Source organism: Nelumbo lutea, chromosome 6 (assembly GCF_056320005.1).
Source record: "Nelumbo lutea isolate HS-2025 chromosome 6, American lotus-T2T, whole genome shotgun sequence".
Taxonomy (NCBI): domain Eukaryota; kingdom Viridiplantae; phylum Streptophyta; class Magnoliopsida; order Proteales; family Nelumbonaceae; genus Nelumbo; species Nelumbo lutea.
The window spans coordinates 14,213,261-14,240,860 of NC_142689.1; the positions used below are offsets into that span (position 1 = coordinate 14,213,261).

The 27,600-nt window shown below is 45.6% G+C and overlaps 1 protein-coding gene across 1 annotated transcript in view; it reads right to left on the minus strand.

The window, feature by feature from the left end:
• Positions 1-19,018: 19,018 nt before the first annotated feature.
• LOC148847499 (Vacuolar protein sorting 55 (VPS55) family protein) overlaps positions 19,019-27,600 on the minus strand; it is a 35,105-nt gene continuing 26,523 nt past the window's right edge. The window contains exons 3-5 of the mRNA XM_088949337.1: positions 25,174-25,213; positions 25,016-25,100; positions 19,019-19,504 (exon numbers count right to left, since the gene is read on the minus strand). Coding sequence (XP_088805463.1) covers positions 19,321-19,504; positions 25,016-25,095 — 264 coding nt within the window. The 5' untranslated portion in view covers positions 25,096-25,100; positions 25,174-25,213 and the 3' untranslated portion in view covers positions 19,019-19,320. The remainder of the gene's footprint in view (positions 19,505-25,015; positions 25,101-25,173; positions 25,214-27,600) is intronic.

The following is a 27,600-nucleotide window of genomic DNA, read 5'->3' on the forward strand; positions in this document are numbered from 1 at the left end:
TTGGGAAATTTAATTTTGTGGAGATGGGATTGCATGGAATCAAAAAGGAACACTCCCACACTACTTTTATGAAAAGATGATCTAGTCTCAGACAAAAAAGTTGTACAAAGACAAGTTTGGGACTGTCAACCAAAGCGGTGACATAGAAGTGTGTATGGGTGATATGTTGAAAGAGCAACAATGGTCACAAGTGCATTGTGGGTGTGCACATCCCTTGCATCACAACACACAACATGAGGCACCACTTGCAATGTGGGTGTGCACACCCAGTGCAAAATGATGCAGCATGGGGCGTTGTGTAAAGTGTCAGCACATCCACCACGATGCACACCAACTTGCGCCCTGTGTTAATGGTATAGTAGGGTTGTAAAATACACACTATGCAAAGGTGGAATTGGTGCACCTAACACAAGTGGTAGTTTTACAACACTACACTAGACATGTGGTGTGTAGGTGGGTGTAGTAGGGTTGTAAACTACTACACGGTGTGTTACTGCTCTGTCACTACTGTGAGATGGTCGTTTGGTTTGATGGTCATGTTACTAAAAATTAGTGCACCAAAAATGATAAAATTAATTAAAATAATTTTTTTGAGAAAATAATAAATTTTTAATCACTAAAAATTACCAAAATTTGAGAAAAATCTGAAAAAATAATTTTGGAGGATGGGGGTTGATTGGAAAACTTGCAAAAAAAATTGTGCACCAAAATAAGTTGGTTTCATGCCGAAAAGTATTGATAGAAATGGTTTTTCACAATTATTTAATTTATAGAAATTATAAAAAATTGGAAAATTTTATTTTGTGGAAATGGGATTGCATGGAATCAAAAAGGATCACTCCCACACTACTTTTATGAAAATATGAGCTAGTCTCATGCAAGAAAGGTGCACAAAGATAATTTTGGGACTGTCAACCAAAGCGGTGGCATGGGGGTGTGTATTGGTGATAGGTTGAAAGAGCAACAATGGTCACAAGTGCATTGTGGGTGTGCACATCCCTTGCACCATGACACACAACATGAGGCACCACTTGCAATGTGGGTGTGCACACCTAGTGCAAAATGATGTAGCATGTTGTTACGGTCTGACACAGGCTTAGCCTTGCCTACGCTTGGCAGGCTTACATTAGGGACATCACCATCATTTTCGCCTGTAAGACTTTTGGGAGAATTGATGTTATCTTTAGGCAGACCACCAAAAGCTTAACGTACTCTTTGAGGAGGGGTGGTCGACCTCCTTGGGTGCCTAACCTTGGAACTCCTAGACCATCATCCCCTTTCGGGGCGGCCTTGGTTAATGGCTAGCATGGCTACCAGGGTTCCTCATGGGCGCACACATGCTCATGGGGACAGTGTTGGACCGACACTACGCTGTCGGGACTCAAGGGAGGCTTGGCATGCGGGCCTGGCTCAAGCATGACCCTTCACCTTGCCAGCCCCTTGCCCAAGCTAATTGAGCTATCTCATTGCCCCTAGCGCACGGTTGTGTTCCGGCACAAGCGGTTGCCTATCATCATCGGCATACAGAAGACCCTTCACATCGGTGCCAAGTCACCTCTTCGGTGCACAATCGCCTCACGTTATGGTTGTCCCCCTTTAGCACGTAAGCGGCGCCTCCCATGGATCGGTCTGAGCAGCCGAGTGCCCCGGCCAATGGACTTGAGGGCATGATCTAGTGCTACAGACCTTGGTGGAGCCATCTCATCGGGCAACTCCTAGCCTCTAAGCACATAAAGGCTTGTCCTGGCCTACCTTGATCTGGACGCCGCACGGTTTTTTTCCACTGTAGAAATACCCCCGTGATAATGGGTCATTGTGTGCAGTGTCAACACACCCACCACGATGCACACCTACTTGCGCCCCGTGTTAATGGTGTAGTAGGGTTGTAAATTACACACTATGCAAAGGTGGAATTGGTGCACCTAACACAAGTGGTAGTGTTATTGCACTACACTAGACACGGTGTGTGTAGGTGGGTGTATAGGGTTGTAAACTACTACACGGTGTGTTACAGCTCTGTTACTACAATAATACAAAACACTACATGTAGTGTTAACACGTCGTTAACACACACCACAGTAGTTTAGTGTTTTATAAAATTGGTCACCGCATGTGGAGGCACCACAATAACCACTTGCACCATGACACACACCACGGGGGCACCACAGCACACCCACACGTGGCATTTCATGCAGCCCGCCACGCGCACGCGCACGCAGCCCGCCACCCACAAACGCACGGATGCCACTGCCTGCACACACCCGAGCCAGTGCACGCCTTGGCCCTGCAATTACATACCAGCTTCTGTCCAATAATTTCCCTACAATTACTTACACGTTTACCTTCAAAATTCACCAAGTGAACATGCAAATGGCCTATTTGGAATAGGAACATTTTAATTCATAATTCATGGAAAAAGCAGGGCAAAGGTCTTATTATCTTATATTTGTTACACGTCTTAAACAAAATGAATTGATATAATAGGCCATATGGTTTGATAGTCATTTTCTCTTACTGTGAGATGTGTGTTCGAATCCTTTTAGCCACTACATGGCACTTTATTTTCACCTTATATAATAAGTTATAACATATATATTTGGAGTTTCGAACTCTAATTCTATGCCTTATAATAGTAAAAAGTGTGCCAAATGACACAATGTTTCGAATTATTTATATTGGGTTGGTCCTATTACTTAAAATTTTGTATATTGCAAGCGAATGGTTAGATCCAAAGTCACCACTAATGTTTTGGATCTAATGAGTCGGATCACGCCCAACGTATATTAAACACCAAACCCGAACCCTTCAATGGTATATAATGTATATCGAATACGAAATCCATTTGGAAATTGAGTGTCTCTCCAATGGCGCCCCCAGAGTCTCCACCCCCCCCCAAAGAGTACATTAAGCTTTTGGGGCTCCGCTAAGAGGAAACTTCACTTTTTTGAAAAATCATATTGGAGTCATCTTGAGATGTACGGCTTAGATTGGACTTCACTTGACACGTGGCATTAGTTAGGATTGAAAAACTATAAAGTTAATTAAAATAAATTTTTTGAGAAAAAATATTATTTTTTAAACACTAAAAATTACCAAAAAAATGAGAAAATTCTGAAAAAAAATAATTTTGGAGGAAGGGGGTTTCTTGGAACACTTGCAAAAAAATTTGTGCACCAAAATAAGCTAGTTTCATGCCGAAAAGTATTGATAGAAATGGTTTTTCACAAATATTTAATTTCTAGAAATTATAAAAAATTGGAAAATTTTATTTTGTGGAAATGGGATTGCATGGAATCAAAAAGGAACACTCCCACACTACTTTTAAGAAAAGATGATCTAGTCTCATGCAATAATGGTGTACAAAGACAAGTTTGGGACTATCAACCAAAGCGGTGATATGGGAGTGTGTATGGGTGATATGTTGAAAGAGCAACAATGGTCACAAGTGCATTGTGGGTGTGCACATCCCTTGCATCACAACACACAACATGAGGCACCACTTGCAATGTGGGTGTGCACACCCAATGCAAAATGATGCAGCATGGGGCGTTGTGTAAAGTGTCAGCACATCCACCACGATGCACACCCACTTGCACCATGTGTTAATGGTATAGTAGGGTTGTAAAATACACACTATGCAAAGGTGGAATTGGTGCACCAAACACAAGTGGTAGTTTTACAGCACTACACTAGACACGGCGTGTGTAGGTGGGTGTAGTAGGGCTGTAAACTACTACACGGTGTGTTATTGCTCTGTCACTACTGTGAGATGGTCGTTTGGTTTGATGGTCGTGTTACTAAAAATTAGTGCACCAAAAATGATAAAATTAATTAAAATAATTTTTTTGAGAAAAATATAAATTTTTAATCCCTAAAAACTACCAAAAATCAAGAAAATTCTAAAAAAAAATAATTTTGGAGGATGGGGGTTGCTTGGAACACCTGCAAAAAAATTTGTGCACCAAAACAAGCTGGTTTCATGCCAAAAAGTATTGATAGAAATGGTTTTTCACAAATATTTAATTTGTGCACACCCACAATGCACTTGTAACCATTGTTGCTCTTTCAAATATCACCCACACACACCCCCATGTCACCGCATTGGTTGACAATCTCAAACTTGTCTTTGTGCACCTTTGTTGCATGAGACTAGCTCATCTTTTCATAAAGGTTGTGTGGGTGTGTTCCCTTTTGATTCCATGCAATCCCACTTCCACAAAATAAAATTTTCCAATTTTTTATAATTTTTAGAAATTAAATATTTGTGAAAAACCATTTTTATCAATACTTTTCGGCATGAAACCAACTTATTTTGGTGCACAAATTTTTTTTGCAGGTGTTCCAAGCAACCTCCTTCCTCCAAAATTATTTTTTCAGATTTTTCTCAATTTTTGGTAATTTTTAGTGATTAAAAATTAATATTTTTCTCAAAAAAATTATTTTAATTAATTTTATCATTTTTCAATCCTAACTAATGCCACGTGTCTTGGGTATGACCAATCTAAGTCGTACATCTCAAGATAACCCCAGTATGATTTTCAAAAAAGTGATGTTTCCTCCTGACAGAGCCCCAATAGCATAGCGTACTATTTGGGGGGGGGGGGGGGGGGGGGGCGGGTTCCCCTGGGGGCGCCATTGGAGAGATGCTCGATTTTTGAATGGGTTCTGATGGAGGGAGATTTGACCCGACCCTTTGACCATGCGACACGTGGAAGCAACCGAGGGTGACCTGGCAAAAGCGCCAACTCGGCATGGCAACGGGTCCACAACCCGAGTTCCGAGAAAAGGAGTTTCAAGCTCCCCTAAGGAAGAACCTATAACCCAATCTCCGAGCTAGAGTCTCGAGCTCTCCCTTCGAGGTCCTGAGCCTTGCAAGGAGCACAAAAGGCAAAAAAAAAAAAAACCAAACTGCCCACCTAGGGGCAATTCGTGCCATACTTTTGTCCGAACTCAAGACTTCGCCTTGCACACCACTTCGGCTCCAAATCGCCTGACTGAACGTACCTAACGCCCAGGAAGCCCATACAGAGGCGGCGCACCTAACTGATTAGGGGTCCGACACATGACAACCGCCCTCCAATGGCCACCTGCCACCGCCATCATAGACGTGGCAGAGACGGCCCTAACAAGGAACAGTGGAGGTTATGACACTCGATCTGGCAGAGGAAATGACACCCAATCTGGCAGAGGTATGGAAGTAAGTGTCCCAACCAGGTTCCTCCCCGGAAGTCTCCATTTTCTTCCTTGTTTCATGCACCTCCAATCTCATCAAAGGCGATGTAACCGACAGTTGGGACCGACCGGATTGCAAATCATCATTTGGCGCCGTCTGTGGGAAATCTTTCAAAAAGCCTCCCTATCCTTTAACTCACTTTCTCAAAGAAACCTTAGCTTCCATAGCTTCGTCCAGTAGCAACAGAAATATCGCCGACTTGAATGCTGTAGGGGAACACCCTCAGCCCGCCACTATATGCATCGGACAATTCACCGTCCACCTCTCGAGGGACGGAATCCCAAGCCTGAATGCACCAAGCATGGTGGCACCTCTGAATGTTCCCCTTCCCCTCCCTATCGAGACAACTTTCACTGAACATACTGCTATCCCCCTGGAGACTAGCCAAAACCAATTCAATGACTTGATGCAATGCATGCGGGCAATGCAAACCCAAATGCAACAACTCCAGCAACATCAGCTCCATCATCAGCAAGTACTACACAACATTTCTCAGTATCTCTATCAACAGTAATTCCCCCAACTGCCTCTGAACCAGCCACAGCTCCCACCTCGGCACCCTGCTCCAAAGCTGGCCAAGCCCTCCCCTTAGGGCAGGCGCCTTCACCAAGGAGGAGCCTCCCAACTCCAGGACTCCTCCAAGAGTCAGGTCTCATCCCCGGGCAGGAGGGAAAGACTAATCACCCCCGCCTCGTAGCTCACCGGCGGATCGGGAACCTCCTTGCCAGTCAAGTCAGCACCTCGACACTCTAAATTCGAGCTCCCGCTCACAGAGAACCAGTTTGGCGTTCTGGCAGCAGACTACCAGCAGTCCAGGCCGATCAACCTTGACAGCACCGAGGCAAGTAGCGCCAACACAGGCCCTCTACACAGCAGTGAAGACGCCAATGAAGTCGCCGAACTACCACCCGCATCCTGCCTAAGCTCCGAAGTAAAGAAGGAACAAGCTCGGACGAGGTAAAAGTTACCCCTATTCACTCAGTCTCTTCCCCCATGTCATCAGAACTCCTTGCAGTCCCCATGCCCAAGTATTTCAAACTCCCTCCTCTATACAAGTATGACAGGTCTTTTGTCCCCGATGACCATGTCGATGCTTTCCGGTCCCAAACGCACCTGGCAAGGGCCAGTGAGTCTTGTATGTGTGTGGCATTCACTACAACCTTCAGGGGAGTAGCCCGCACCTGGTACAGGAACCTGGCCCTCAGGTCGATAAGAAGCTGGACCCAGTTCGTGCAAGAACAAGAAACTGAGAAGAGAGCCTCCTCACCAAGGAGAGCCTCCTCAGAATAGTCCAAAAGGAAGGAGAGTCCATCCGGGGCTATATCAAACGGTTCAATGACGCATGCATGCAGATTCCGCGCCTAGGCTTGCGGCAACCAAGAGGGGTGTGACACACAAGGAGTTCAGGTGGCACATGGTAGTCAACCAGCCCGCGCCGTAGCCGAGTTCCTTAAGCTCGCGGACAAATTCATAAGAACAGAGAAGGAGATCAACCAAAGGACTGAAGGCGGGGTCGAAAAAAGGAAGAGGGAAGGCGACCCCTCCAACTCAGTTGACAGGAGAAACAGAGACCCAGATTGGGGGCCGAAGCCAAGCCAACCATTCTGAGCTCCCTTAGCAGGACGGGCGGACTACACGCCCTTAAACACGAAGGGGGCGGAGATCTTAATGACGATCAAAGACGCCCCGTATGTGAAGTGGCCACCTTTTCTGAAGGGAAATCCAAACGAGAGGAATAAAAACTTATACTACAGCTTTCATAGGGACCATGGTCATAGCACCGAGCATTGTAATAATCTCCACGATGAGATAGAGGAGCTTATCCGTCGCGGGTACCTAGCAGCCGACCAGCCAAACCGCATAAGCAGCCCCCAGAGGAAAGACTAGTTCGGGGAACAATCCACGTGATCGTTGGAGGATCAATCGTAGCAGGATGCACCTGGGCAGCAGCTCGGGCATCAACCCGAGAGGCCGCCAGAGAAGAACGAAATCACCCAAAGCGGCCTAGGATGGAAGACCCCATATTCTTCATCGAAGACGATGCGCGCGGGGTCCAATACCCCCACGACGATGCACTTGTCATAAAGATGAAGATCAACGACTTCGAAGTCCGGCAAGTACTCATTGACTCCAACAGTTCAGCAGACATCCTCTTTAAAGCGGCCTTCGACAAGCTTCAGTTCCGAGAGAGTGACTTGAAACCCGTGAACCCTCTGCTAGTCGGCTTCAGCGGAGAAGAGGTCAGACCCCTAGGAAAAGTCATAGTACCTATGGAAGTCGGCCCGTGGCCTAGCACGATAAGACTCGGTTATGATTTCTTGGTGGTCGCGACCCCCTCCCCCTACAATGCCATAGTAGGTCGGCCGATCACCCATGCTTTAAAAGTTGTGGTGTTTACTTACTATTTGTCCATGAAGCTCCCAACGAACTTCGGCATCGGGGTAGTGCGGGGCGACCAGTTCGAGTCCTGCAAGTGCTACATTGCCATCCTCAAGGGAAAAGGCTAAGGTAACCAGCGACCTTGAACTAGAACGACCTATGGAACAGAACGAAGAGCAAGCTGCACCAACAGAGGAAACTGTTCCCATCTCTGTCTCGGCAGAGGGTCCCGTCAGATCACTTCAGGTCGGATCATCCCTTGAAGAACCCCTACGATCTGAACTGGTACGCTTCTTACTCAGTAACTTAGATGTTTTCGCTTGGTCCACGGCATAAATGCCCGGCATAGACCCTATGCTCATAACTCACAAGCTCAATACTGACCCTGTAGTCAGACCCGTTAGACAGAAGAAACACAACTTAGCCCCAGAACACTGGAGGGCAGTCGATGAGGAGGGCGAGAAGCTTCTCACAGCAGGCTTCATAACGGAAGTTCATTACCCGAGTTGGGTAGCCAAACCAGTTCTGGTAAAAAAGGCAAACGGCAAGTGGCGCATGTGCGTCAACTACACCGACCTAAACCGAGCTTGCCCGAAAGATTTCTTCCCCCTCCCCAGGATCGACCGCCTAGTGGACGCGACCTTAGGACACGAGTTGCTAAGCTTCCTGGATGCCTACTCGGGCTACAACCAAATCAGGATGGACCCGTCCGACGAGGAAAAAACCACCTTCATAACCGAGTTTTGCCTAGACTGCTACAAAGTTATGCCCTTTGGACTGAAAAATGCTAGGGCGACCTTTCAAAGGCTCGTGAATAAGTTGTTTCAGCCCTTAACTGGCACAAAGATAGAATGTTATGTAGACGACATGGTCATCAAGACACAGTTTTCCCATGAATTAATACAAGACTTGCATTCCGTCTTTCAAATCCTGCATCAATTTAGCATGAAACTAAACCCAAGCAAGTGTGTCTTCGGTGAAACCTCGGGTAAGTTCCTAGGTACATCGTCAATCGATGCAGTATTGAGGCCAACCCTGACAAAATAAACGCCATCCTAGATATGAGACAACCCCGAAAAGTAAAAGAGGTCTAGAGACTAAATGACAGGATAGCCGCTCTGAGTCGTTTCATGTCTAAGTCAGCAGACCGTTGCCTGCCCTTCTTCAAGGCAATAAAAGGCAAAGGGTTCGAGTGGAACCCAAACTGCCAACTCGCATTTGACGAGCTCAAGAAATACCTCACCGGCATCCCGGTGTTGACCCGGCCCGAAGAGGGCGATGTTTTAGAACTACACCTCTCGGCATGTGACGAAGTGGTCAGTTCAGTACTGATAAAGGAAGCAGATTGGGTCCAATGACCCTTCTACTATGTTAGTAAGATATTGTAGGGAGCATAAACAAGATATCTAGAGATAGAAAAGCTAACTTATGCGCTGGTCATTGCGGCCTGCAAACTCCGCCTGTATTTCCAAGCTCATACCATCATCATCCTCACCGAAAAACCCTTGAGGCAAGTATTACTCAGACCCGAGGTCTCTGGATGATTGACGAAGTGGGCCATCGAACTCAGTGAGTACAATCTCCAGTACAAGCCCCGAACCGCTATCAAAGCTCAAGCCTTGGCAGATTTTGTTGGAGAATGCACGTTCAGTTCTGAGGTCCCCAACCCGATTAAGCACGAGGCTCCCAGTTCGGGTGAGCTCGGTGCTCCCAGGTCGATCGAGTCTGAGCCTCGTGAGGTTGCACCCAGTTCGGTATCTCTCCTGGTTAGGCCGACCGCGAACTAGGATGAAGAGCCCTGGATCCTTCACATAGATGGCTCCTCAAATCAACAGGGCAGCGGAGCCGGTGTACTTCTTCATGCTCCGAGCAGCACAAAACTGGAGTACGCGCTATGCTTCGAGTTCGCAGCATCCAACAATGAGGCAAAATACGAGGCATTGATAGCAGGGCAAGCTCTGGCGCAAGAGGTAAAGGAAAAACACATAGTTATCTACAGCGATTCCCATCTCGTGGTCAACCAAGTTATAGGGGAATATGAAGCCCGCGAACCAACTATGATCGCATACTTGGCAAAGGTAAAAGAAGCACTGCTTAGCTTTCAGTCACACTTCATCAAGCAAATCCCAAGGTCAGAGAACACTGAGGCCGATGCCCTTTCTCGGCTAGCCAGCACTAGTGACAACACCATGAGAACTGTGTACATAGAGGAGTTACCTCGGCCTACCATTCTTTAGGGGGCAGAGGAGGTCGCTCCTGTCGCCCAAGCAGAACCGAGCTGGATTGATCCACTCGCGAGCTTCCTGCTACATGGAACCCTCCCCGCAGAACGCAATGCCGCCAGGAGGGTAGAGCGCCAGGCAGCCAAGTATGTCATGATAGACGGACGGCTGTACCGAAGATCCTACATGCTCCCCTACCTGCGTTGCTTGCAACCTCCCGAAGCCGAGCTCGTACTCCGCGACATTCATGAAGGCCTATGTGGCAGACACCTAGGGGGTAGGGCCGCCGCTCTGAAAGCACTATGATAGGGGTACTATTGGCCAACAATGAAAGCAGACATCGTTGGGCTAATCAAGAAGTGCGAGAAGTGCCAAAAGCATGCCAATATTCACCATAAGCCCGCCGCCGACCTAAAGTACCTCATCAGCCCATTGCCCTTCGCACAATGGGGTATCGACCTACTCGGGCCATTCCCGCCATCAACAAGAGAAATGAAGTTCCTAGTAGTGGTAGTAGACTACTTCACCAAGTGAATTGAAGTTGAAACTCTCGTAACCATCACAGCTCGCAACGTCAAGAACTTCTTCTGAAAGAACGTAGTGTGCCGCTTTGGGCTACCTCGGGTGCTGATCTCCGACAACGGCAAGCATTTCGAGGATATCAAATTCCAAGAGTGGTGCCAAGGCATGGGGATCCGGAAAAACTTCACGTCAGTTGCACACCCACAAGCAAATGGTCAAGCAGAAGTCACGAACAGAGCTATCCTCCGCGGACTAAAAGCCAGGCTAGACCGAGCTAAAGGGTTATGGGCAAACGAGCTACCCAGCATCCTATGGGCATACTGAACTACAGAGAAGACCGCCACTGGAGAAACTCCTTTCAACTTCACCTACGGCATAGAGGCAGTCATCCCAGCCGAAATCGAAATCCCCTCACTTCGGTTGGAAGCATACAGAGACAATACTAATAACGACGAGCTACGTACCAACCTTGACCTACTTGACGAAGTGAGGGACCTCGCATACATCAGAACCGCAGTGTACTAGCAAAGGGTAGCTCGGTACTACAACGCCAGAGTTAAGAAACGAAACTTCCGTGTCGGCGACCTGGTCCTCTACAAGATCATGGTACCTGAGCCCAGCGTTGGCAAACTCAGGCCGAACTGGGAAGGACCCTACTAAGTAAAGAGAGTGCTCGGAGGAGCATACGAGCTCGAGACCCTGGAAGGTAAATAGATACCCCGGGCATAGAACATCGTCAACTTGAGACGATTTTACCTACAAATTATCAAACTAAGTAGGCCATGAAGCCACTACCAGAGCCAAAGGGCCAGAATGCCGAGCCAACAATGACCTCGGCACCCTAAGGCCCAAGATGTCGAGCTAACAAAGACCTCGGCACCCTAAGGCCCAGAATGCTGAGCTAACAAGGACTTTGGCACCCTAAGGCCCAGAACGCCGAGCTAAAGATGACCTCGGCACCATAAGGCCCAGAATGCCAAGCTAAAGATGACCTCGGCATCGTAATCTTTGCATAGCCCATGGCCCAATTCAGCCTGTTAACTAACCCAGGCGGAGAACAGATCAAGCACATAGCCTTACTATGTTAACTCGCCTCGGGGCTTAAGCCTAGTAATTCAGGCATATAGTCACTTCGGCAAAATAATATTTGCACAACACTTAAATAGAAAATGTACTTCATTGCTAAATGTTCGCTTTACAGTATTCGAAAAAAAAAACAACAAATGAGCTCGCAAGCCCGGAGGTCAATCTTCCTCGGCTTCAGAAGGGACTTCAACAATACCCGAAGGTCTCGCTTCATCTTCGGAATCCGCGTCATCATCAACTACAGCAGAGCCATTTCCGAGGTGATGCGCGAAGTAGTTATGGCACTAATATCACGCTCGGGGTACGTGTTCCTTATCATCCATCGGCTCAGCTTGAAACCCCTTCTGTACGAGCCCACCATCATATCGTCAAAGCGTGGCGAAGTGATGTAATCCTCGACGGATTTCACCTTCGCCTCCTCAATGGCCTGAGAGAAGATCTGAGTCTTCTCCCTGATATCTTCCTGGAGGTACTCAACCTGATGCTCTAGGTCCAGCTTCAGGTCTTCCATGTGCCTCACCACCATTCCTAAGGCCTCTTTGTCCCTCTGAGACCTTGACAGCTCAGGTCGCGCAGCACGGGAAGCCGCTTCGGTAGCTTGTGCTCGCTTCAAGCCCCTCTCCGCCTGGATTTCCAAAGCATGGATAGAGGAGTTCACCGGCCAGAACAAGGACAAATCAGCTCGGTAAAAAAAAAAAAAAAAACACTACTTCAACTTACCACCATGGCGTGAAAGGCAGCCCGAGCACCTATGAGATTTGTAGGAAGATCAGCCCACGCTATGATCTCCTTGGGGCAAGTAGCCTTCTTGCTTTTTTGGAGAACGTAGCTCGGCGTCAACACGCTCCCAACCTCAATGTGACTTCCCAAGCCCGAAGGCACAGCCCGGGCATAAGCAGTGTCGGCATAGGGGACCCATGCCACTTCCTGAACTGGAGGGGGCACCTCGGGCTCCCCAAGAGGCTCCATTCTTGGTGCCTCGGGCTCAGCAACCCAGGAAGGATCGGCGCAGACCCGCTTAGCAGCTCGCTTCCTCCTTTTCATGCCAGCAAAAAATTTCACCCCTCAAGTCTTCTCTACCTCCATAACACCTGCAAAAAGGAGCTCAGTGTCAGAAAATGTGAATAAAAACAAAAGCAAGAGTAACTTTGACTGAGCACAAAACCTACCCGAACTTAGATCGGCTTGAATAAGCTTGTCCTTCGTCAGGTAGACTTCACATTGAGCCCTTGCCGGGCCTAGTCCTGGAGGCCCTTCACCGTATCTTCGTCTAACGTGACGCCGGGGTCAGGAATGGCCAAACCCCACTCAGTAGGAAATGGCCACCCCATAGCACTTCGAACCACGAAATAGTCTCGCTTCCATGTCGGGACCTTATTTGGGGGATCATGTAAGAGCTTGAAGCTCGAGCGAGGTAACAAGTAGTACGCCCTCCTACGCCAGGGCAGGGGACCCGCTTGTTTCTTAAGCATGAGAATAGCGGAAAAAATCTCCAAGTCCAAAGGAAGGCAGTGCTCACAGCAAAGGGAGATGGTCCCGACAAGGTTGCGGATAGAGTTCGGGTGAAGCTGACCTACAGTGACGCCGAAGTGGATCATGACCTCGACAATTAGGGGATGGAAGGGAAGGCGCAGCCCGGCAACAAGCTACTCCCGGAATATCACGATCTCATCCAGACCGTGCTCCCAAGGAAAGTCGCCCGAGGGTAAAAAGTAAGTGTACTCCCTGGGCAGGTTGTACTGGACGATAAGGGACCAAAGCCTCTCGGACATCATAGTGGAAGGTCCGAACTTATCTAGCACCCGACCTCGACGGGAGGTGGATGCCAAACTACCCGAGGTGACTCGGCCTACGGGCTCAAACTCAAGCTCTTCCTCGAGCTCTACCTCGGGCCCCGCCTTGGACTCACTAAGGCTGTCAGGAGCAACAGCTCAGTTTGTAGAACCAGCGTCAGACCCCCCAGGAGACTACCTAAACTACCTAAGCTAGACATCGAAACAAAGAAGGCTGAAGACTCACCAGGAAAAGCTATCGAACTACGAAAAGTGACGCAAAATGATAGCCTGAGACGCAAGCTCAAGGACGAACGCTGAAGGATGGCGACGGAAAGTGACCGGGGCCCCCCCACTATTTATAGCCACTGTACTCGCGCATCAACGGCCAAGATCGAAACCATCCAATGGCTCCCCGCGAAACCAGTCGCGCGCCCCCCGAAGAAAAGACAGTTTGGCATGCATTTTCTACATTCACAAATTTGAAATCGTTTATGCGCGTGAACTATACACAGCCCGGGATTGACCCCTGGCCAAACCAAGCCGACCTTGATTGAGCCAGGAACACAAGCAGGTCAGATCGGAGAAGTTCCAACCCAAGGCCAAGGCATCCCAAGGCAAATCCACCCATTATCCCGTGAACTCCCCATTCCGAGTCAGGACCCCGGGCATGGGGAGTGAGGGGCATTTGATGGAGGGAGATTTGACCCGACACCTTGGCCATGTGACACGTGGAAGCAACCGAGGGTGACCTGGCAGAAGCTCCAACTCGGCAAGGCAACGGGCCCACAACCCAAGCTCTGAGAAAAGGAGTCATGAGTTCTCTTAAGGAAGAACCTACAACCCGAGCTCCGAGCTAGATCCCCGAGCTCTCCCTTCAAGGTCCTGAGCCTTGCAAGGAGCACAAAAGGCAAAAAAAAAAAAACCCGAACTACCCACCCAGGGGCAGTTTGGGCCATACTTCTATCTGAACTCGAGACTTCGCCTCGCACACCACTTCGGCTCCAAGTCGTCTGACTGAACCATACCTGACGCCCAGGAAGCCCGTACACGGAGGCGACACACTTGACTAATTAGGGGTCCGACACATGACAGCCGTCCTCCAACGGCCACCTGCCACCGCCATCTCAAACGTGGCAGAGACGGCCCTGACAAGGAACAGTGGAGGTTATGACACCCGAACAGGCAACTGGCAGTGGAGGTTATGACACCCGATCTGGTAGAGGAAATGACGTGTACAGGATGATTATAAAAGGCCCCCATCTCTCAAAGGAGGGGATATGTGATTCTTGTGCTTTCTAGTCTTAGAATTCCTCATTTCCCTTGCCTTCTAAAAAGCACTAACTTGAGCTTCGGAGTGTCCCAACCAGGTTCCTCCCCGAAAGTCTCCATTTTCTTCCTTATTTCAGGCACCTCCAATCTCGTCAGAGGCGAGGTAACCGGCAGCTGGGACCGACCGGATTGCGCATCATCAGATTCCGTTTGATTCGATACCCATTATATACCACTGATGGGTTCGGGTTTGGTGTTTAATACATGTTGGGCGTGATCCGACTCATTAGATCCAAAACGTTAGTGGTGAATCTGGATCTAACCATTCGCTTGCAATATACAGAATTTTAAGTGAAAGGACCAACCCAATATAAAATAATTTGAAACATTGTCTCATTTGGCACACTTTTTACTGTTATAAGGCATAGAATTAGAGTTCAAAACTCCAAATATATATGTTATAACTTATTATATAAGGTGAAAATAAAGTGTCATGTAGTGGCTAAAAGGATTCGAACACACATCTCATAGTAAGAGGAAATGACCATCAAACCATATGGCCTATTATATCAATTCGTTTTGTTTAAGACGTATAACAAATATAAGATAATAAGACCTTCGCCCTACTTCTTTCATGAATTACAAATTAAAATGTTTCTATCCAAAATAGGCCATTAGCATGTTCACTGGGTGAATTTTCAGGTTAAACGTGCAAGTAATTGTAGGGAAATTATAGGAGAGAAGCTGGTAAGAAAGCTGTTAAGAAGTTGGTATGTAATTGTAGGGCCAAGGCGTGCACTGGCTCGGGCGTGCACGCACGGCAGGGTGCGTGCATGCACGCGCGGCGTGATGCGTTCGTGCACGCGCGACAATCTGCGTGAACTGCCATGTGTGGGTGCGTCGTGGTGCCCCCGTGGTGTGTGTCATGGTGCAAGTTGTTACTATGGTGCCTCCACATGCGGTGACCAATATTAGAAAACACTAAACTACTGTGGTGTGTGTTAAACGACATGTTAACACTACGTGTAGTGTTTTGTACTGTTGTAGTGACAGAGCTGTATCACACCGTGTAGTAGTTTACAGCCTACTACACCCACCTACACACACCGTGTCTAGTGTAGTGTTGTAACACTACCACTTGTGTTAGGTGCACCAATTCCACCTTTGCATAGTGTGTAATTTACAACCCTACTACACCATTAACACTGGGCGCAAGTGGGTGTGTATCGTGGTGGATGTGCTGACACTGCACACAACGCCCCATGCTGCATCATTTTGCACTGGGTGTACACACCCACATTGCAAGTGGTGCCTCATGTTGTGTGTCGTGGTGCAAGGGATGTGCACACCCACAATGCACTTGTGACCATTGTTGCTTTTTCAACATATCACCCATACACACTTCCATGTCACCGATTTGATTGACAGTCCCAAACTTGTCTTTGTGCACCTTTCTTGCATGAGACTAGCTCATCTTTTCATAAAAGTAGTAAGGGAGTATTCCCTTTTAATTCCATGCAATCCCATTTCCACAAAAGAAATTTTCTCAACTTTTTATAGTTTCTTCATTTTTGAACTCTTATTTGGAAAGCAGAACTTCGCTATAATTTTCAAGAGGAGGAGAAGCAAGTTGATGAATTCTTGATAAGGGAAAGGGTGACACAGACCTTTTCTACTCATACACAAGTAGTGAATTATGCACGTTTTTCCCAATTGATACACTCAGATAACAAGGGTCTAGCCGTGAGTCATGGACAAACGAAGCGCAGACAACAAAACCAAGCCCCCCTAAACCCATGTGCACAATCAACCCTTCTTGATTAACATTTCTACCGAGTAATTAATATGGCTACAATAGGAATAGGGTCCTCTATCAGGTGGTGAACTGTGTTTTAGGTTTCAATTTCAGGCATCCCATCTAGCTAGGAAACTGATGAATACACAAGTTTTGGTTTGATTGTTAGAGTCCTTTTAATTATAGTGTAAGGGTTACTTAACATCCATTCGACCAAATTAATCAAAAGAAAACAACTACTGGAGGAGGTGGAGGTGTTTTAATATTTAGCAAATAGATGAAACTATACTGGGTGTCTAAGTAAATGACCTTAAATACAAATAATACAATAAAAAAACAGCACAGAAAATAATGCAGGGCTATTTTCTAGGGTGTGGTCAGTGATGATGTTGGCCCACCTAGTGTCCCAGGTATTCTAAGATTGGCCTAATGATAAGCACATGTGAAAGATTTTGGGTCATGGAAATTTCAGTCATTTTGGACCCTTGACCTACGAATTTTCATCATTTTAAAAATTTTGTAAATTATAATATAATTATTCTATAAGTATTTTAAATATTTTTTTTTGTTAGGCCAATATTATATCAAAACATTTAAACAAAAGAAGTGGCTAAAATCCTAAAACTTAAATGAAATTTAAAAATTTATGCCCAAATAAAACCATTAAAATTTTTTCAAGTCTATTTACAGTAGTGCATGTATTTATTGCAATTAAATCAAGATTTCAATCAAGTACATTAAAAACATCACATGGTTCATTTTTCCTTCAAAGGATGAACTTACCACCAAGACTTCGACTTGTGCAGTACACGCACCCTAGGTTTTTCTATCTTTTTCATAAATATTCTCATGGTCAGAAGCAGAAATGAATTTTACTCACATTTAAAATACTCGAGAGAAAACCCGTCTCTACCAAGGCATGAATTGAGCTGTTTTACATTAATGTTGAATGTGGAAGTGGAATACATGTTTTTAAAGCTTTATATCTGAAGTCGCAGCAAACTTAAGATGCTTCCATTCAAAATCCAAGTACTAGCTACTACATTGATAAATACCAAAAGTTCAACTACATGGTGAGGATTGATTAATGGAGGAACAAATGAGATCAAGGAAAATGAAGAACAAAAAGCAGAATATTTTTTTCTTTTTTTTTTTTTGTCCCAACTCGTCCAACACTTGCTTTGTTCAAGAGGTTATGGGTCATGAATCAACCTTCACAATATGTACTTTTCATCAAGACTATACAAATGATAAAGATGTCAGCTGTCATGTGTTGTTTTATCATCGGTTCAAGTTTTCTTTTATTTCCGATGCAGTTCATGCACCATAGATTTTACCATTTATGTTGAATGTGAAAGTAGAGCACATGTTTTTAAAGCTTTATATCTGAAGTTGAAGCAAACTTATTTCATTTACTAGGTCAAAGTCTTTGTATGATATAGATGTTTCCATGGAAAAATCCAATTACTAGATATATACACTGGTAAATACCAAAATTGAACTACATGGTGATAATTGAATGAACAAATGAGATCGAGAAAAATGAAGAACAAAAGCAGATTTTTTTTTCTGTCCCAACTCGTCCAATGCTTGCCTTGTCCCAGGGCTCATGGGTCATGAAATCAACCCTTACGTCCCGAAGATGAAGCCCGGCTGAGCCTGGGCAGCTCTTTCCCAAGCACAATGAATCGCATACTGTTGAGTGTTGAGTATTTACATATAGGGGTGTCAATTGGACTGGATTTGATCCAATCCGATTCAGTCCAATGTGAGTCCATTATAAATGGATCGGGTCCAATCTAATCCATTGAATGTTTTGAACTCATTTGGACCATTCAATCTGTTCAAATTCATTTTGATTAAGATTGGTTTCAACCCAAACCCTGATACACATATTCTAATCTTATATCAATGGACCAGATATTGATTTAATCCAACCCAATCCAATATAAATTTGTTATGGACGAACCAGGTCCAATCTAATGTAATAAATATTTTGGACCGGATCAGTCCAATCTAATGTCTTGTTGGTCCATCCAATCCGTCCAAATTGATTTTGGACTGGACGGGGTCCAATCCAAAACCGGTCCATTGACACCCTTATGTACATCTATAATTTCCTGCTTATTGCGTTCAAGCTGGCCTAAAAACTATAATAGCAATTGGTACAGTTCAGGCAGAAGAACCATGAATTAATTTCAGGTCTGGGTTGGTTCAAATCCCAAAAGTTTATACTTTGCAAGGTATTGGATGACTATCACCTTGAGTTACAACCTTAAATACCATCTAATGTTCTAAACCCGTGATTTAATCAGTTAAATGACTATCCACCCGAATCTAATATAGACAAATGGTTATCTGAGAAAAAGAATGGAATAGTTATGATACAGGACCCATATTAATTGTGGTTATCCTTTCTAATTGATTTTTTTAAATGCATCTACCAAAAATCTATTTTATTTAATACAAATATTTACAAATTAAAATCGATTTAATCCCCTAAATTACCATATAGATAACGTGTGTAAAACAGAATACATCAGAATGGTCCCATATTAAATACGAGGTGCTAATTATATAGTATTAAATGAAAAAAAAAAAAAAAGTTACCTGTTAAAAGTTGGATCATAAAATATCCTTTTTATTTTGCTGCCATTTGAATGTAGTCATCTTTCCATAAAACCCATCTAATATTTTGATCCATTTGCTTGTAGATCTACTGCTGCTCAAAATCTAATTAAAGAATCAAAAACAAACTCCATATATAACATCACAGAATAGTGTAAAAGGTAAGATAATTGTTATAATCTGTCAACTTTAACCCTAGACATCTGCCATTACATACCTTGGACCACAGAAGCATTTGTTAGTAACCAAATACTAACTTCACATAGTGGGAATTCTTTTCCCTTTTTTTTTCTTTTTGATCATTTCCCCTTCCCCCACCCAATCCATGATAGTGCCAAATTTCATATCATTTACAACTGTGCCCACTGATTAATGGCAAAGAGATTCGGCTGTTCTTGATGGCAAGTTGTATCACCAATCATCTTCAAGGTTAGCATAATGAAAACACATGACAGTGCAGACAAGAATGAAGAATGATATGAACTCGATGAACATTGCCCCAGTCTCTATAAGATTAGCATGCCGAAGGATAGCAGGAATTGCGATACTCCCAACAGCAGATGCCCCGGTCAGGAATTTGGCAGCATCCAACCAGCTGCAAAATAAAAAGCAACCATCAGCTATGTTTTCTTGTTTCTTGGCCTTGGTAACAACACTAATTTCTGGGTTTTCAATCATCTAACACTAACAGAGTATAAGAAAACTAGAAACGTCAAAAAAGAAAGGGTAAGTAGGCTTCTGAAAAAACTATCAAAAAATAAGTTCTGTAAAGAAGAATAGAATCATATAAGAAGTGATGATGCGCGATCCGGTCAAGTCCTAGTCGCTGGTTATCTCGCCTCCGACAGAGCTGAAGTTGCCTGAAACAAGGAACTGGAGACTTCCGGAGAGGAACCCGGTTGGGACACTCTGAAGCTCAAGTTAGTGCTCTTGAGAAGGCAAGAGGAAACAATGGATTCCAAGACTAGAAAGCACAAAATATCACATACATTCTTCCCTATGAGATGGGGGCCTTTATAGTCACCTTGTATACTTACTCCCGAACCCCTGTCAGTTCGGGTATCATTACCTCTGACAGATCGGGTCACTTTCTCTGCCAGATCGGGTCACTTTCTCTACCAGATCAGAGGTCATTTCAGGTGTCATAACCTCCACTGCCACTTGCTAGGGCCATCCCTGCCACATCTGAGATGGCGGTGGTAGGTGGCCGTTGGAGGGCGGCTATCATGTGTTGGACCCCTAATTAGCCAGGTGCGTCGCCTCCGCGTACGGACTTCCTAGGTGTTAGGTATGGTTCAGTCAAACAACTTGAAGCCGAAGTGGTGTGCGAGGTGAAGTCTTGAGCTGGGATAGAAGTGTGGCTCGAACTACCTTTGGGTGGGCAGTTCGGGTCTTTGCCTTTTGTGCTTTTTGTAAGGCTCAAGACCTCGAAGGGAGAGCTCGGGTTCCTCCTTGGGGAGCTCGGGAATCTTCAACTCGGAGCTCAAGTTGTAGGTTCCCCCTTTGGGGGAGCTTGGGACTTCTTTTCTCAAAGCTCGGGTTGTGGGCCCGCTATCGTGCCGAGCTGGCGCTTCTGCCAGGTCACTCTTGGTTGCTTCCACGTGTCGTATGGCCAAGGGGTCGGGTCATACGACCGTGTCGTATGGCCACGGTCTGCTGACTTAGACATGAAACGACTCAGAGTGGCTATCCTGCCGTTTAGTCTCGAAACCTCTTTTACTTTTCGAGGTTGTCTCATATCTAGGATGGCCTTTATTTTGTCCAGATTGGCCTCAATACCGCGCCGGTTGACGATGTACCCTAGGAACTTACCCGAGGTGACACCAAAGACACACTTGTTTGGGTTTAGTTTCATGCTAAATTGATGCAGGATTTGAAAGACGGAATGCAAGTCTTGTATTAATTCATGGGAAAACTGTCTTGGCAACCATGTCGTCTACATAACATTCTATCTCCGTGCCAGTTAAGGGCTGAAACAGCTTATTCACGAGCCTTTGAAAGGTCGCCCCAGCATTTTTCAGTCCAAAGGGCATAACCTTGTAGCAGTACAGGCCGAACTCGGTTATGAAGGTGGTTTTTCCTCGTCAGACTGGTCCATCCTGATTTGGTTGTAGCCCGGGTAGGCATCCAAGAAGCTTAGCAACTCGTGTCCCGAAGTCGCGTCCACTAGGCGGTCGATCCTGGGGAGGGGGAAGCAATTTTTCGGGCAAGCTCGGTTCAGGTCAGTGTAGTCGACGCACATGCGCCACTTGCCATTTGCCTTTTTTACCAAAACTAGGTTGGCTACCCAGCTCAGGTAATGAACTTCCGTTATGAAGTCTGCTTCGAGGAGCTTCTCGACCTCCTCATCGACCGCCCTCCAGCGTTCTGGGGCTAAGTTGCGTTTCTTCTGTCTAATGGGTCTAACTACAGGGTCAATATTGAGCTTGTGAGTTATGAGCATAAGGTCTATGTCGGGCATTTCTGACGCGGACCAAGCAAAAACATCTAAGTTACTGAGTGAGAAGCGTACCAGTTCAGATCGCAGGGGTTCTTCAAGGGATGCTCCGACCTGAAGTAATTTGGCGGGGTCCTCTGTCGAGACAGTGACGGGAACAGTTTCCTCTGTTGGTGCAGCTTGCTCCTCGTTCTGTTCCGTAGGTCGCTCCAGTTCGAGGTCGCTAGTTACTTTGGCATTTCCCTTGAGGGCGGCAATGTAGCACTTGCGGGACTCGAGCTGGTCGCCCCGCACTACCCCGATGCCGAAGTCCGTTGGGAACTTCATGGCCAAATAGTAAGTGGACACCACTGCTTTTAAAGTGTGGGTGATCGGCCGACCTACTATAGGGGGAGGGGGTCGCGACCACCAAGAAATTGTGACCGAGTCTTATCGTGCTATAGGCCACATGCCGACTTCCACAGGTACTGTGACCTTTCCCAGGGGTCTGACCTCTTCTCTGCTGAAGCCGACCAGCAGGGTGTTCGCGGGCTTCAAGTCGCGACCAGCAGGGGGTCGCGACCACCAAGAAATCGTGACCGAGTCTTCTCTGCCGAACTGCCAGAGTCAATGAGTACCCGCCGGACTTCAAAGTCGTTGATCTTCATCTTTATGACAAGTGCGTCATCGTGGGGGTAGTGGACCTCATGCGCATCGTCTTCGACGAAGAATATGGGGTCTTCCGTCCTAGGCCGCTTTGGGGGATTTCGTTCTTCTCTGGCGGCCTCCCGGGTTGATGCCTGAGCTACTGCCCAGGTGCATCCTGCTACGGTTGATCCTCCAACGATCATGTGGATTGTTCCCCGAACTAGTCTTTCCTCCGAGGGCTGCTTCTGTGGTTTGGCCGATTGGCTGCTGGACTCGGGAGCATCTCCGTTGTGCTCTCCCTGTCGACCTGTCTTATTACTATTATTATTATTATTATTATTATTATTATTATTATTATTATTATTATTATTATTATTATTATTATTTGTTGTTGTTGTTGTTGTTGTTGTTGTTGTTGTATAAAATTTCGTAGGTATCCGTGACGGATAAGCTCCTCTATCTCGTCGCGGAGATTATTACAATGCTCAGTGCTATGACCGTGGTCCCTATGGAAGCTGCAGTATAAGTTTTTATTCCTCTCGTTCAGGTTTCCCTTCAGACGAGGTGGCCACTTCACATACGGGGCGTCTTTGATCATCATTAAGATCTCCGCCCGCTTCGCGTTTAAGGGTGTGTAATCCGCCCAACCTGCTAAGGGAGCTCGAAATGGCTGACTTGGCTTCAGCCCCCGAGCTAGGTCTCTCTTTCTCCTGTCATCTAAGTTGGAGGGCTTGCCTTCCCTCTTCCTCTTCTCGATCCTGCCTTCGATCCTTTGGTTGATCTCCTCCTCTGTTCTTATGAATTTGTCCACGAGCTTAAGGAACTCCACTACGGCCGCGGGCTGGTTGACTACCATGTGCCACCTAAACTCCTTGTGTGTCATGCCCCTCTTAGCTGCCGCGAGCTGTACCGCGGTGTCCAGGCGCGGTATCTGCAAGCATGCGTCATTGAACCGCTTGATATAGCTCCGGATGGACTCTCCTTCCTTCTGGACTATTCCGAGGAGGCTCTCCTCGATGCGGGGGCACCGCTTGCTGGTAACAAAGTGTGCGGTGAAGACCTGCACGAACTGGGTCCAGCTTCTTATCGACCCGAGGGCTAGGTTCCTGTACCAGGTGCGGGCTACTCCCCTGAAGGTTGTAATGAATGCCACACACATACAAGACTCGTTGGCCCTTGCCAGGTGCATTTGGGATTGGAAAGCATCGACATGGTCATTGGGGTCAAAAGACCCGTCATACTTGTCTAGAGGAGGAAGTTTGAAATCCTTGGGCATGGAGACTGCAAGGAGTTCTGATGACAGGGGGGAAGGGACTGAAAGAATAGGGGCAACTTTTACCTCGTCCAAGCTTGCTTCTTCTTTACCTCGGAGCTCGGGCAAGATGCAAGTGGTAGTTCGGCGACTTCGCCGACGTCTTCGTTGCTGCTTAAGAGGGCCTAGTGTTGACGCTACTTGCCTCGGTGTTGCTGAGGTTGATTGGCCCGGATTGCTGGTAGTCCGCTGCTAGGACGCCGAACTGGTTCCCTATGAGCGGGAGCTCGAACTTAGAGTGCCAAGGTGCTGACTTGACTGGCAAGGAGGTTCCCGATCCGCTGGCGAGCTGCGAAGCGGGTGATTAGTCTTTCCCTCCTACCCGGGGATGAGGCCTGGCTCTTGGAAGGGTCCTGGAGTCGGGAGGCTCCTCCTCGATGAGGGCACCCGCCCTGAAGGGAGGGTTTGGCCAGCTCCGGAGCAGGGTGCCGAGGTGGGAGTTGTGGTTGGTTCAAAGGCAGTTGGGGGAACTGCTGTTGATAGTGATACTGAGAAATGTGGTGCAGTACTTGCTGCTGATGGAGCTGATGTTGCTAGAACTGCTGCATTTGGGCTTGCATCGCCCGCATGCACTGCATCAAGTCATCAAACTGATTTTGGCTAGTCGCCAGAGGGACAGCAGCTGATTCGGCAAAGGTTGTCTCGACAGGGAGGGGAAGGGGAACGTTCACAGGTGCCACCATGCTTGGTGCGTTGAGGCTAAGGATTCCGTCTGTTGATAGGGGAACGATGAACTGTCCTATGCACACAGTAGCGGGCTGGGGGTGTTCCCCTACAGCACTCAAGTCGGCGTTGTGCCTACTGCTGCTGGGAGAAGCCATAGAAGCTAAGGTTTCTTTGAGAGAGAGAGAGAGAGAGTTAAAGGTTAGGGGAGGCTTTTTGAAGTCTTCCCACAAACGGCGCCAAATGATGATGCGCGATCTGGTCAAGTCCTAGTCGTTGGTTATCTCGCCTCCGACAGAACTGAAGTTGCCTGAAACAAGGAAGGAACTGGAGACTTCCGGGGAGGAACCCGGTTGGGACACTCCGAAGCTCAAGTTAGTGCTCTTGAGAAGGCATTTGATGATTGTTGCTTCACATATTTCCAAATTGGCACAATGAAGGCATTTGATGATTGTTGCTTCACATATTTCCATATTGAAATAGATGCTAAAGGCCCTAGTGGCGCCAAGAATAAAAAGTGACTACACAGCAGTAATGATTCGATCCCTTTGAAAGTAAACCCAGATTTTATCCAGTGGATAAACCAACCACTGCCTGAAAATAATCACAAAAGTTCAAATTATGTTTACGTTATATTAATCACTGAAAAGGAAAATATTTAGTTGAACTAAATAAATCTAATTCCCACCTAATTTAAATTTGATGGGAAAAAAGTAGAAAAAAAGGATGATGATTGATGACCGTGTAATATTTGATATTAAAAGGTGGTATTAGAAAACAACCTGTCAATGCAAAGCCATCCTCAGTTCTTATAGGTCCAATAATGGGCAGAGAATGGATTTTAACTACTGACATGTCTCAGCATCAGAAAATTATTTTAGGTTCTGGATAATACAGGAAAACAGCATAAAATATCTTCTCTGTTGAAACATCTCTATAGCTGTAAAATAATTACCAAGTGTTTGAGAATATATAGTCCAATAATATTAGTTGATAAGACTTAAAAGCAGAAGATAGGAATAAGCATATCTCAATAAGTCCAATTTTTTAGTTAAGAAAATACTCACCCCCCACCATCCCGACTAGTTAAGAAATGAGTGGAGCCACCGCCGAAGAATAAACAGGGCATAGGTACCAGAACATACATAAGAGCTGCAAGAAGAATGGAGACTACATCAACCATCCTTGAAAGAAGACTGACTAATCTGTGTTATCCATCACTCACCAGTTAACAATGGCCACCAGTTGCTGTAAATCGCACAAGCCTGCCATAAAATAAAGTCCATGAAAATAAGAGTGAAAAGATGGGTAAATTCTATAAAGAAGTTTTGTTTTTTTAGTCTTTACTTGGATTTTGAATTTTAATTATTATTGATTCAATGATGACACCATGTCCAAAAACTGCTATCATAATGCATAGCCTCCATTTGTGAATAAATAAATAATAGGTTTTAAAAGAGAAAAAAAAAAACATCTATAGGATGAATGGCTTTGGAAGTGGAGTGAGGATGGGTGTTTCTCAGTTAAATCCTTGGCTTCAAAGCTCAGCGGTTCTGGCTAAACTGATTTCCATAGTAAGCAGATTTGGAGTCCTAGTTGGACCTAGTGCTTTGGACTGAAAGAAACAATAGAATTTTCTGTAACAAGTTGAAAAGTTCAGATGACCTAGTGCAGTGTGCAGTCAATAAATTGATGTCTTGGATTTCTGTAAAGTCTGAGTTTAAGCACCTGAATGTGCCTGGATGTTAAGGTCCTTGTCTCTATGGAGTCTGTAAGCTGATTTGTTTTCCTAGCTAATCTCAGTGTGGCTAGGAAGCTGTTGTACTATTTGCTTCTCTTTTTAATAAAATTTTATCTTACCTTTCAAAAAAAAATAGTGGAATTCCCTTGTATGTTTACCCAAAACGTAACAATAAATAAAGGAAAAACCATGATGCAGGGTGGCCCAAGGTCCACCCCAAGACAGCAAGCCAGTCTCCATTTGTCAGCTCAGATTTTGTTCTCAGATTGAAGCCCTCTCTTTTGGGGCTAATGCCATACTTAAGGATAGTGATCCTCTAAAATAAGCCTACTAACAAGCTTACTCATGCACATCCAACTTAGGAGAGACTACAAAGAGAATATTGCAAAATAAAGCAGGGAAAGTATTTTGATTCTTCAATTACCTTCTTTTAGTGCTCATGCAGCAATTTAGGTTTTAGGTTTCTTTCTTCTAAGAAAGAACATTTCCCCTCTACAACAGCTATTCTCTCTCCAGAAATTTCTGAATGAACTAATGAAGAAAGTTTTAGCTTTTGCAACTCTTGGAGTTTGTCTATGAGGTTAGTTCCTCTCTGCATAGAAAAGCCATCAACCCTTGGATTTAGTGAACCTATGTTACCCAGGCATGGCACATAAACAAGATATCAAACATGGCACCTACACCAAAAAAATAAGGGTAAATTACAAAGACCCCCTTGTACTATGGGGTCTGTGACAAAGACCCCCCTGTACTTTGTTTTGTGACAAAGACCCCCTTCCGTTAGCATTCCGTCCAAAATCTGCCATTACAATTTTGTTTAATCCCCATACTACCCTTATAATAACATTTCGGACACTTTTAACCCTCTTTTGAGTTATATGTTTTCTCACGATCTCACCTTTCTTGCAATCAGTTTCTCCCTTCCAATAAGGGATTTCTCCTTTGTGACCAAGCTTCTTCTTGACCAAGTTCCTAGTTACAGTAGCAAGGGATTTCTTCCTCATGAGTTTCAATCGCAATCTCCTACTTCGATGAGTGATCAATATTAGGAGTGATTGTTGTGGCTGGGTTGGCGTTCGGTGCGAGGAGGTGAGGAGTTCAACGAGTTCTGAAGAAAGGATAGTAAAAGTGAATCTTGGGAATAGAAGATTGAAAGGTAAATTATCCGAGGACTTGGCTGGTTTGGATCAGCTGCAGTCTCTGAATCTTTCTAACAATTTGCTCAGAGATACTCTTCTGCCCAAATTGTTCCATTTAAAGAGTTTACGGGAGCTAGACTTAAGTTATAATGACTTGTATGGCTTGATGCTGGTTGATATTGATCTACCCTCCCTCAACCTTCTCGACCTGTGTGGGAATTCATTGAAGGGTGACATTGCCACAGGTATCTGTAAGACAGCCACTCAAATTCAATCCATCGATCTCTCCATGAAATATTTCAATGGAAGTATTCTCGCAGGTTTCGGTAAAATTGTGCTTCTCTGCAGAATCTCAGTCTCAGCTCGAATTATCTTTTTGGGAGTTTGCCCAATGATTTATTTACACTACAAAAGTTGAGCCGGTTGTACCTTCAAAAAAACATACTCTCTGGGTCGCTCAGTGATGGAATCGGTAAGCTTTCAAACCTGGTTGAGTTGAATATCTCCATGAATAAGATTTCTCCAAGGTTTACAAACAATAAACCTTCACTTGACTAGAGACAACGAAAAAATAAGATTTCTACCCATGCGACAACGAAAAGAGGCCTTCTTCTTCGTCGACAGCAAAAATATATCTTCTTCTTTGGCAATGGCGATCTTCTCCGATGACGACGAAAATATCTCTTCTTCTCCGGCAACGGCGATCTTCTTCTCCGACGACGGCAACAAGATCTTTTTTGGCGACGATGACAATCACTTTCCTCTACATTTG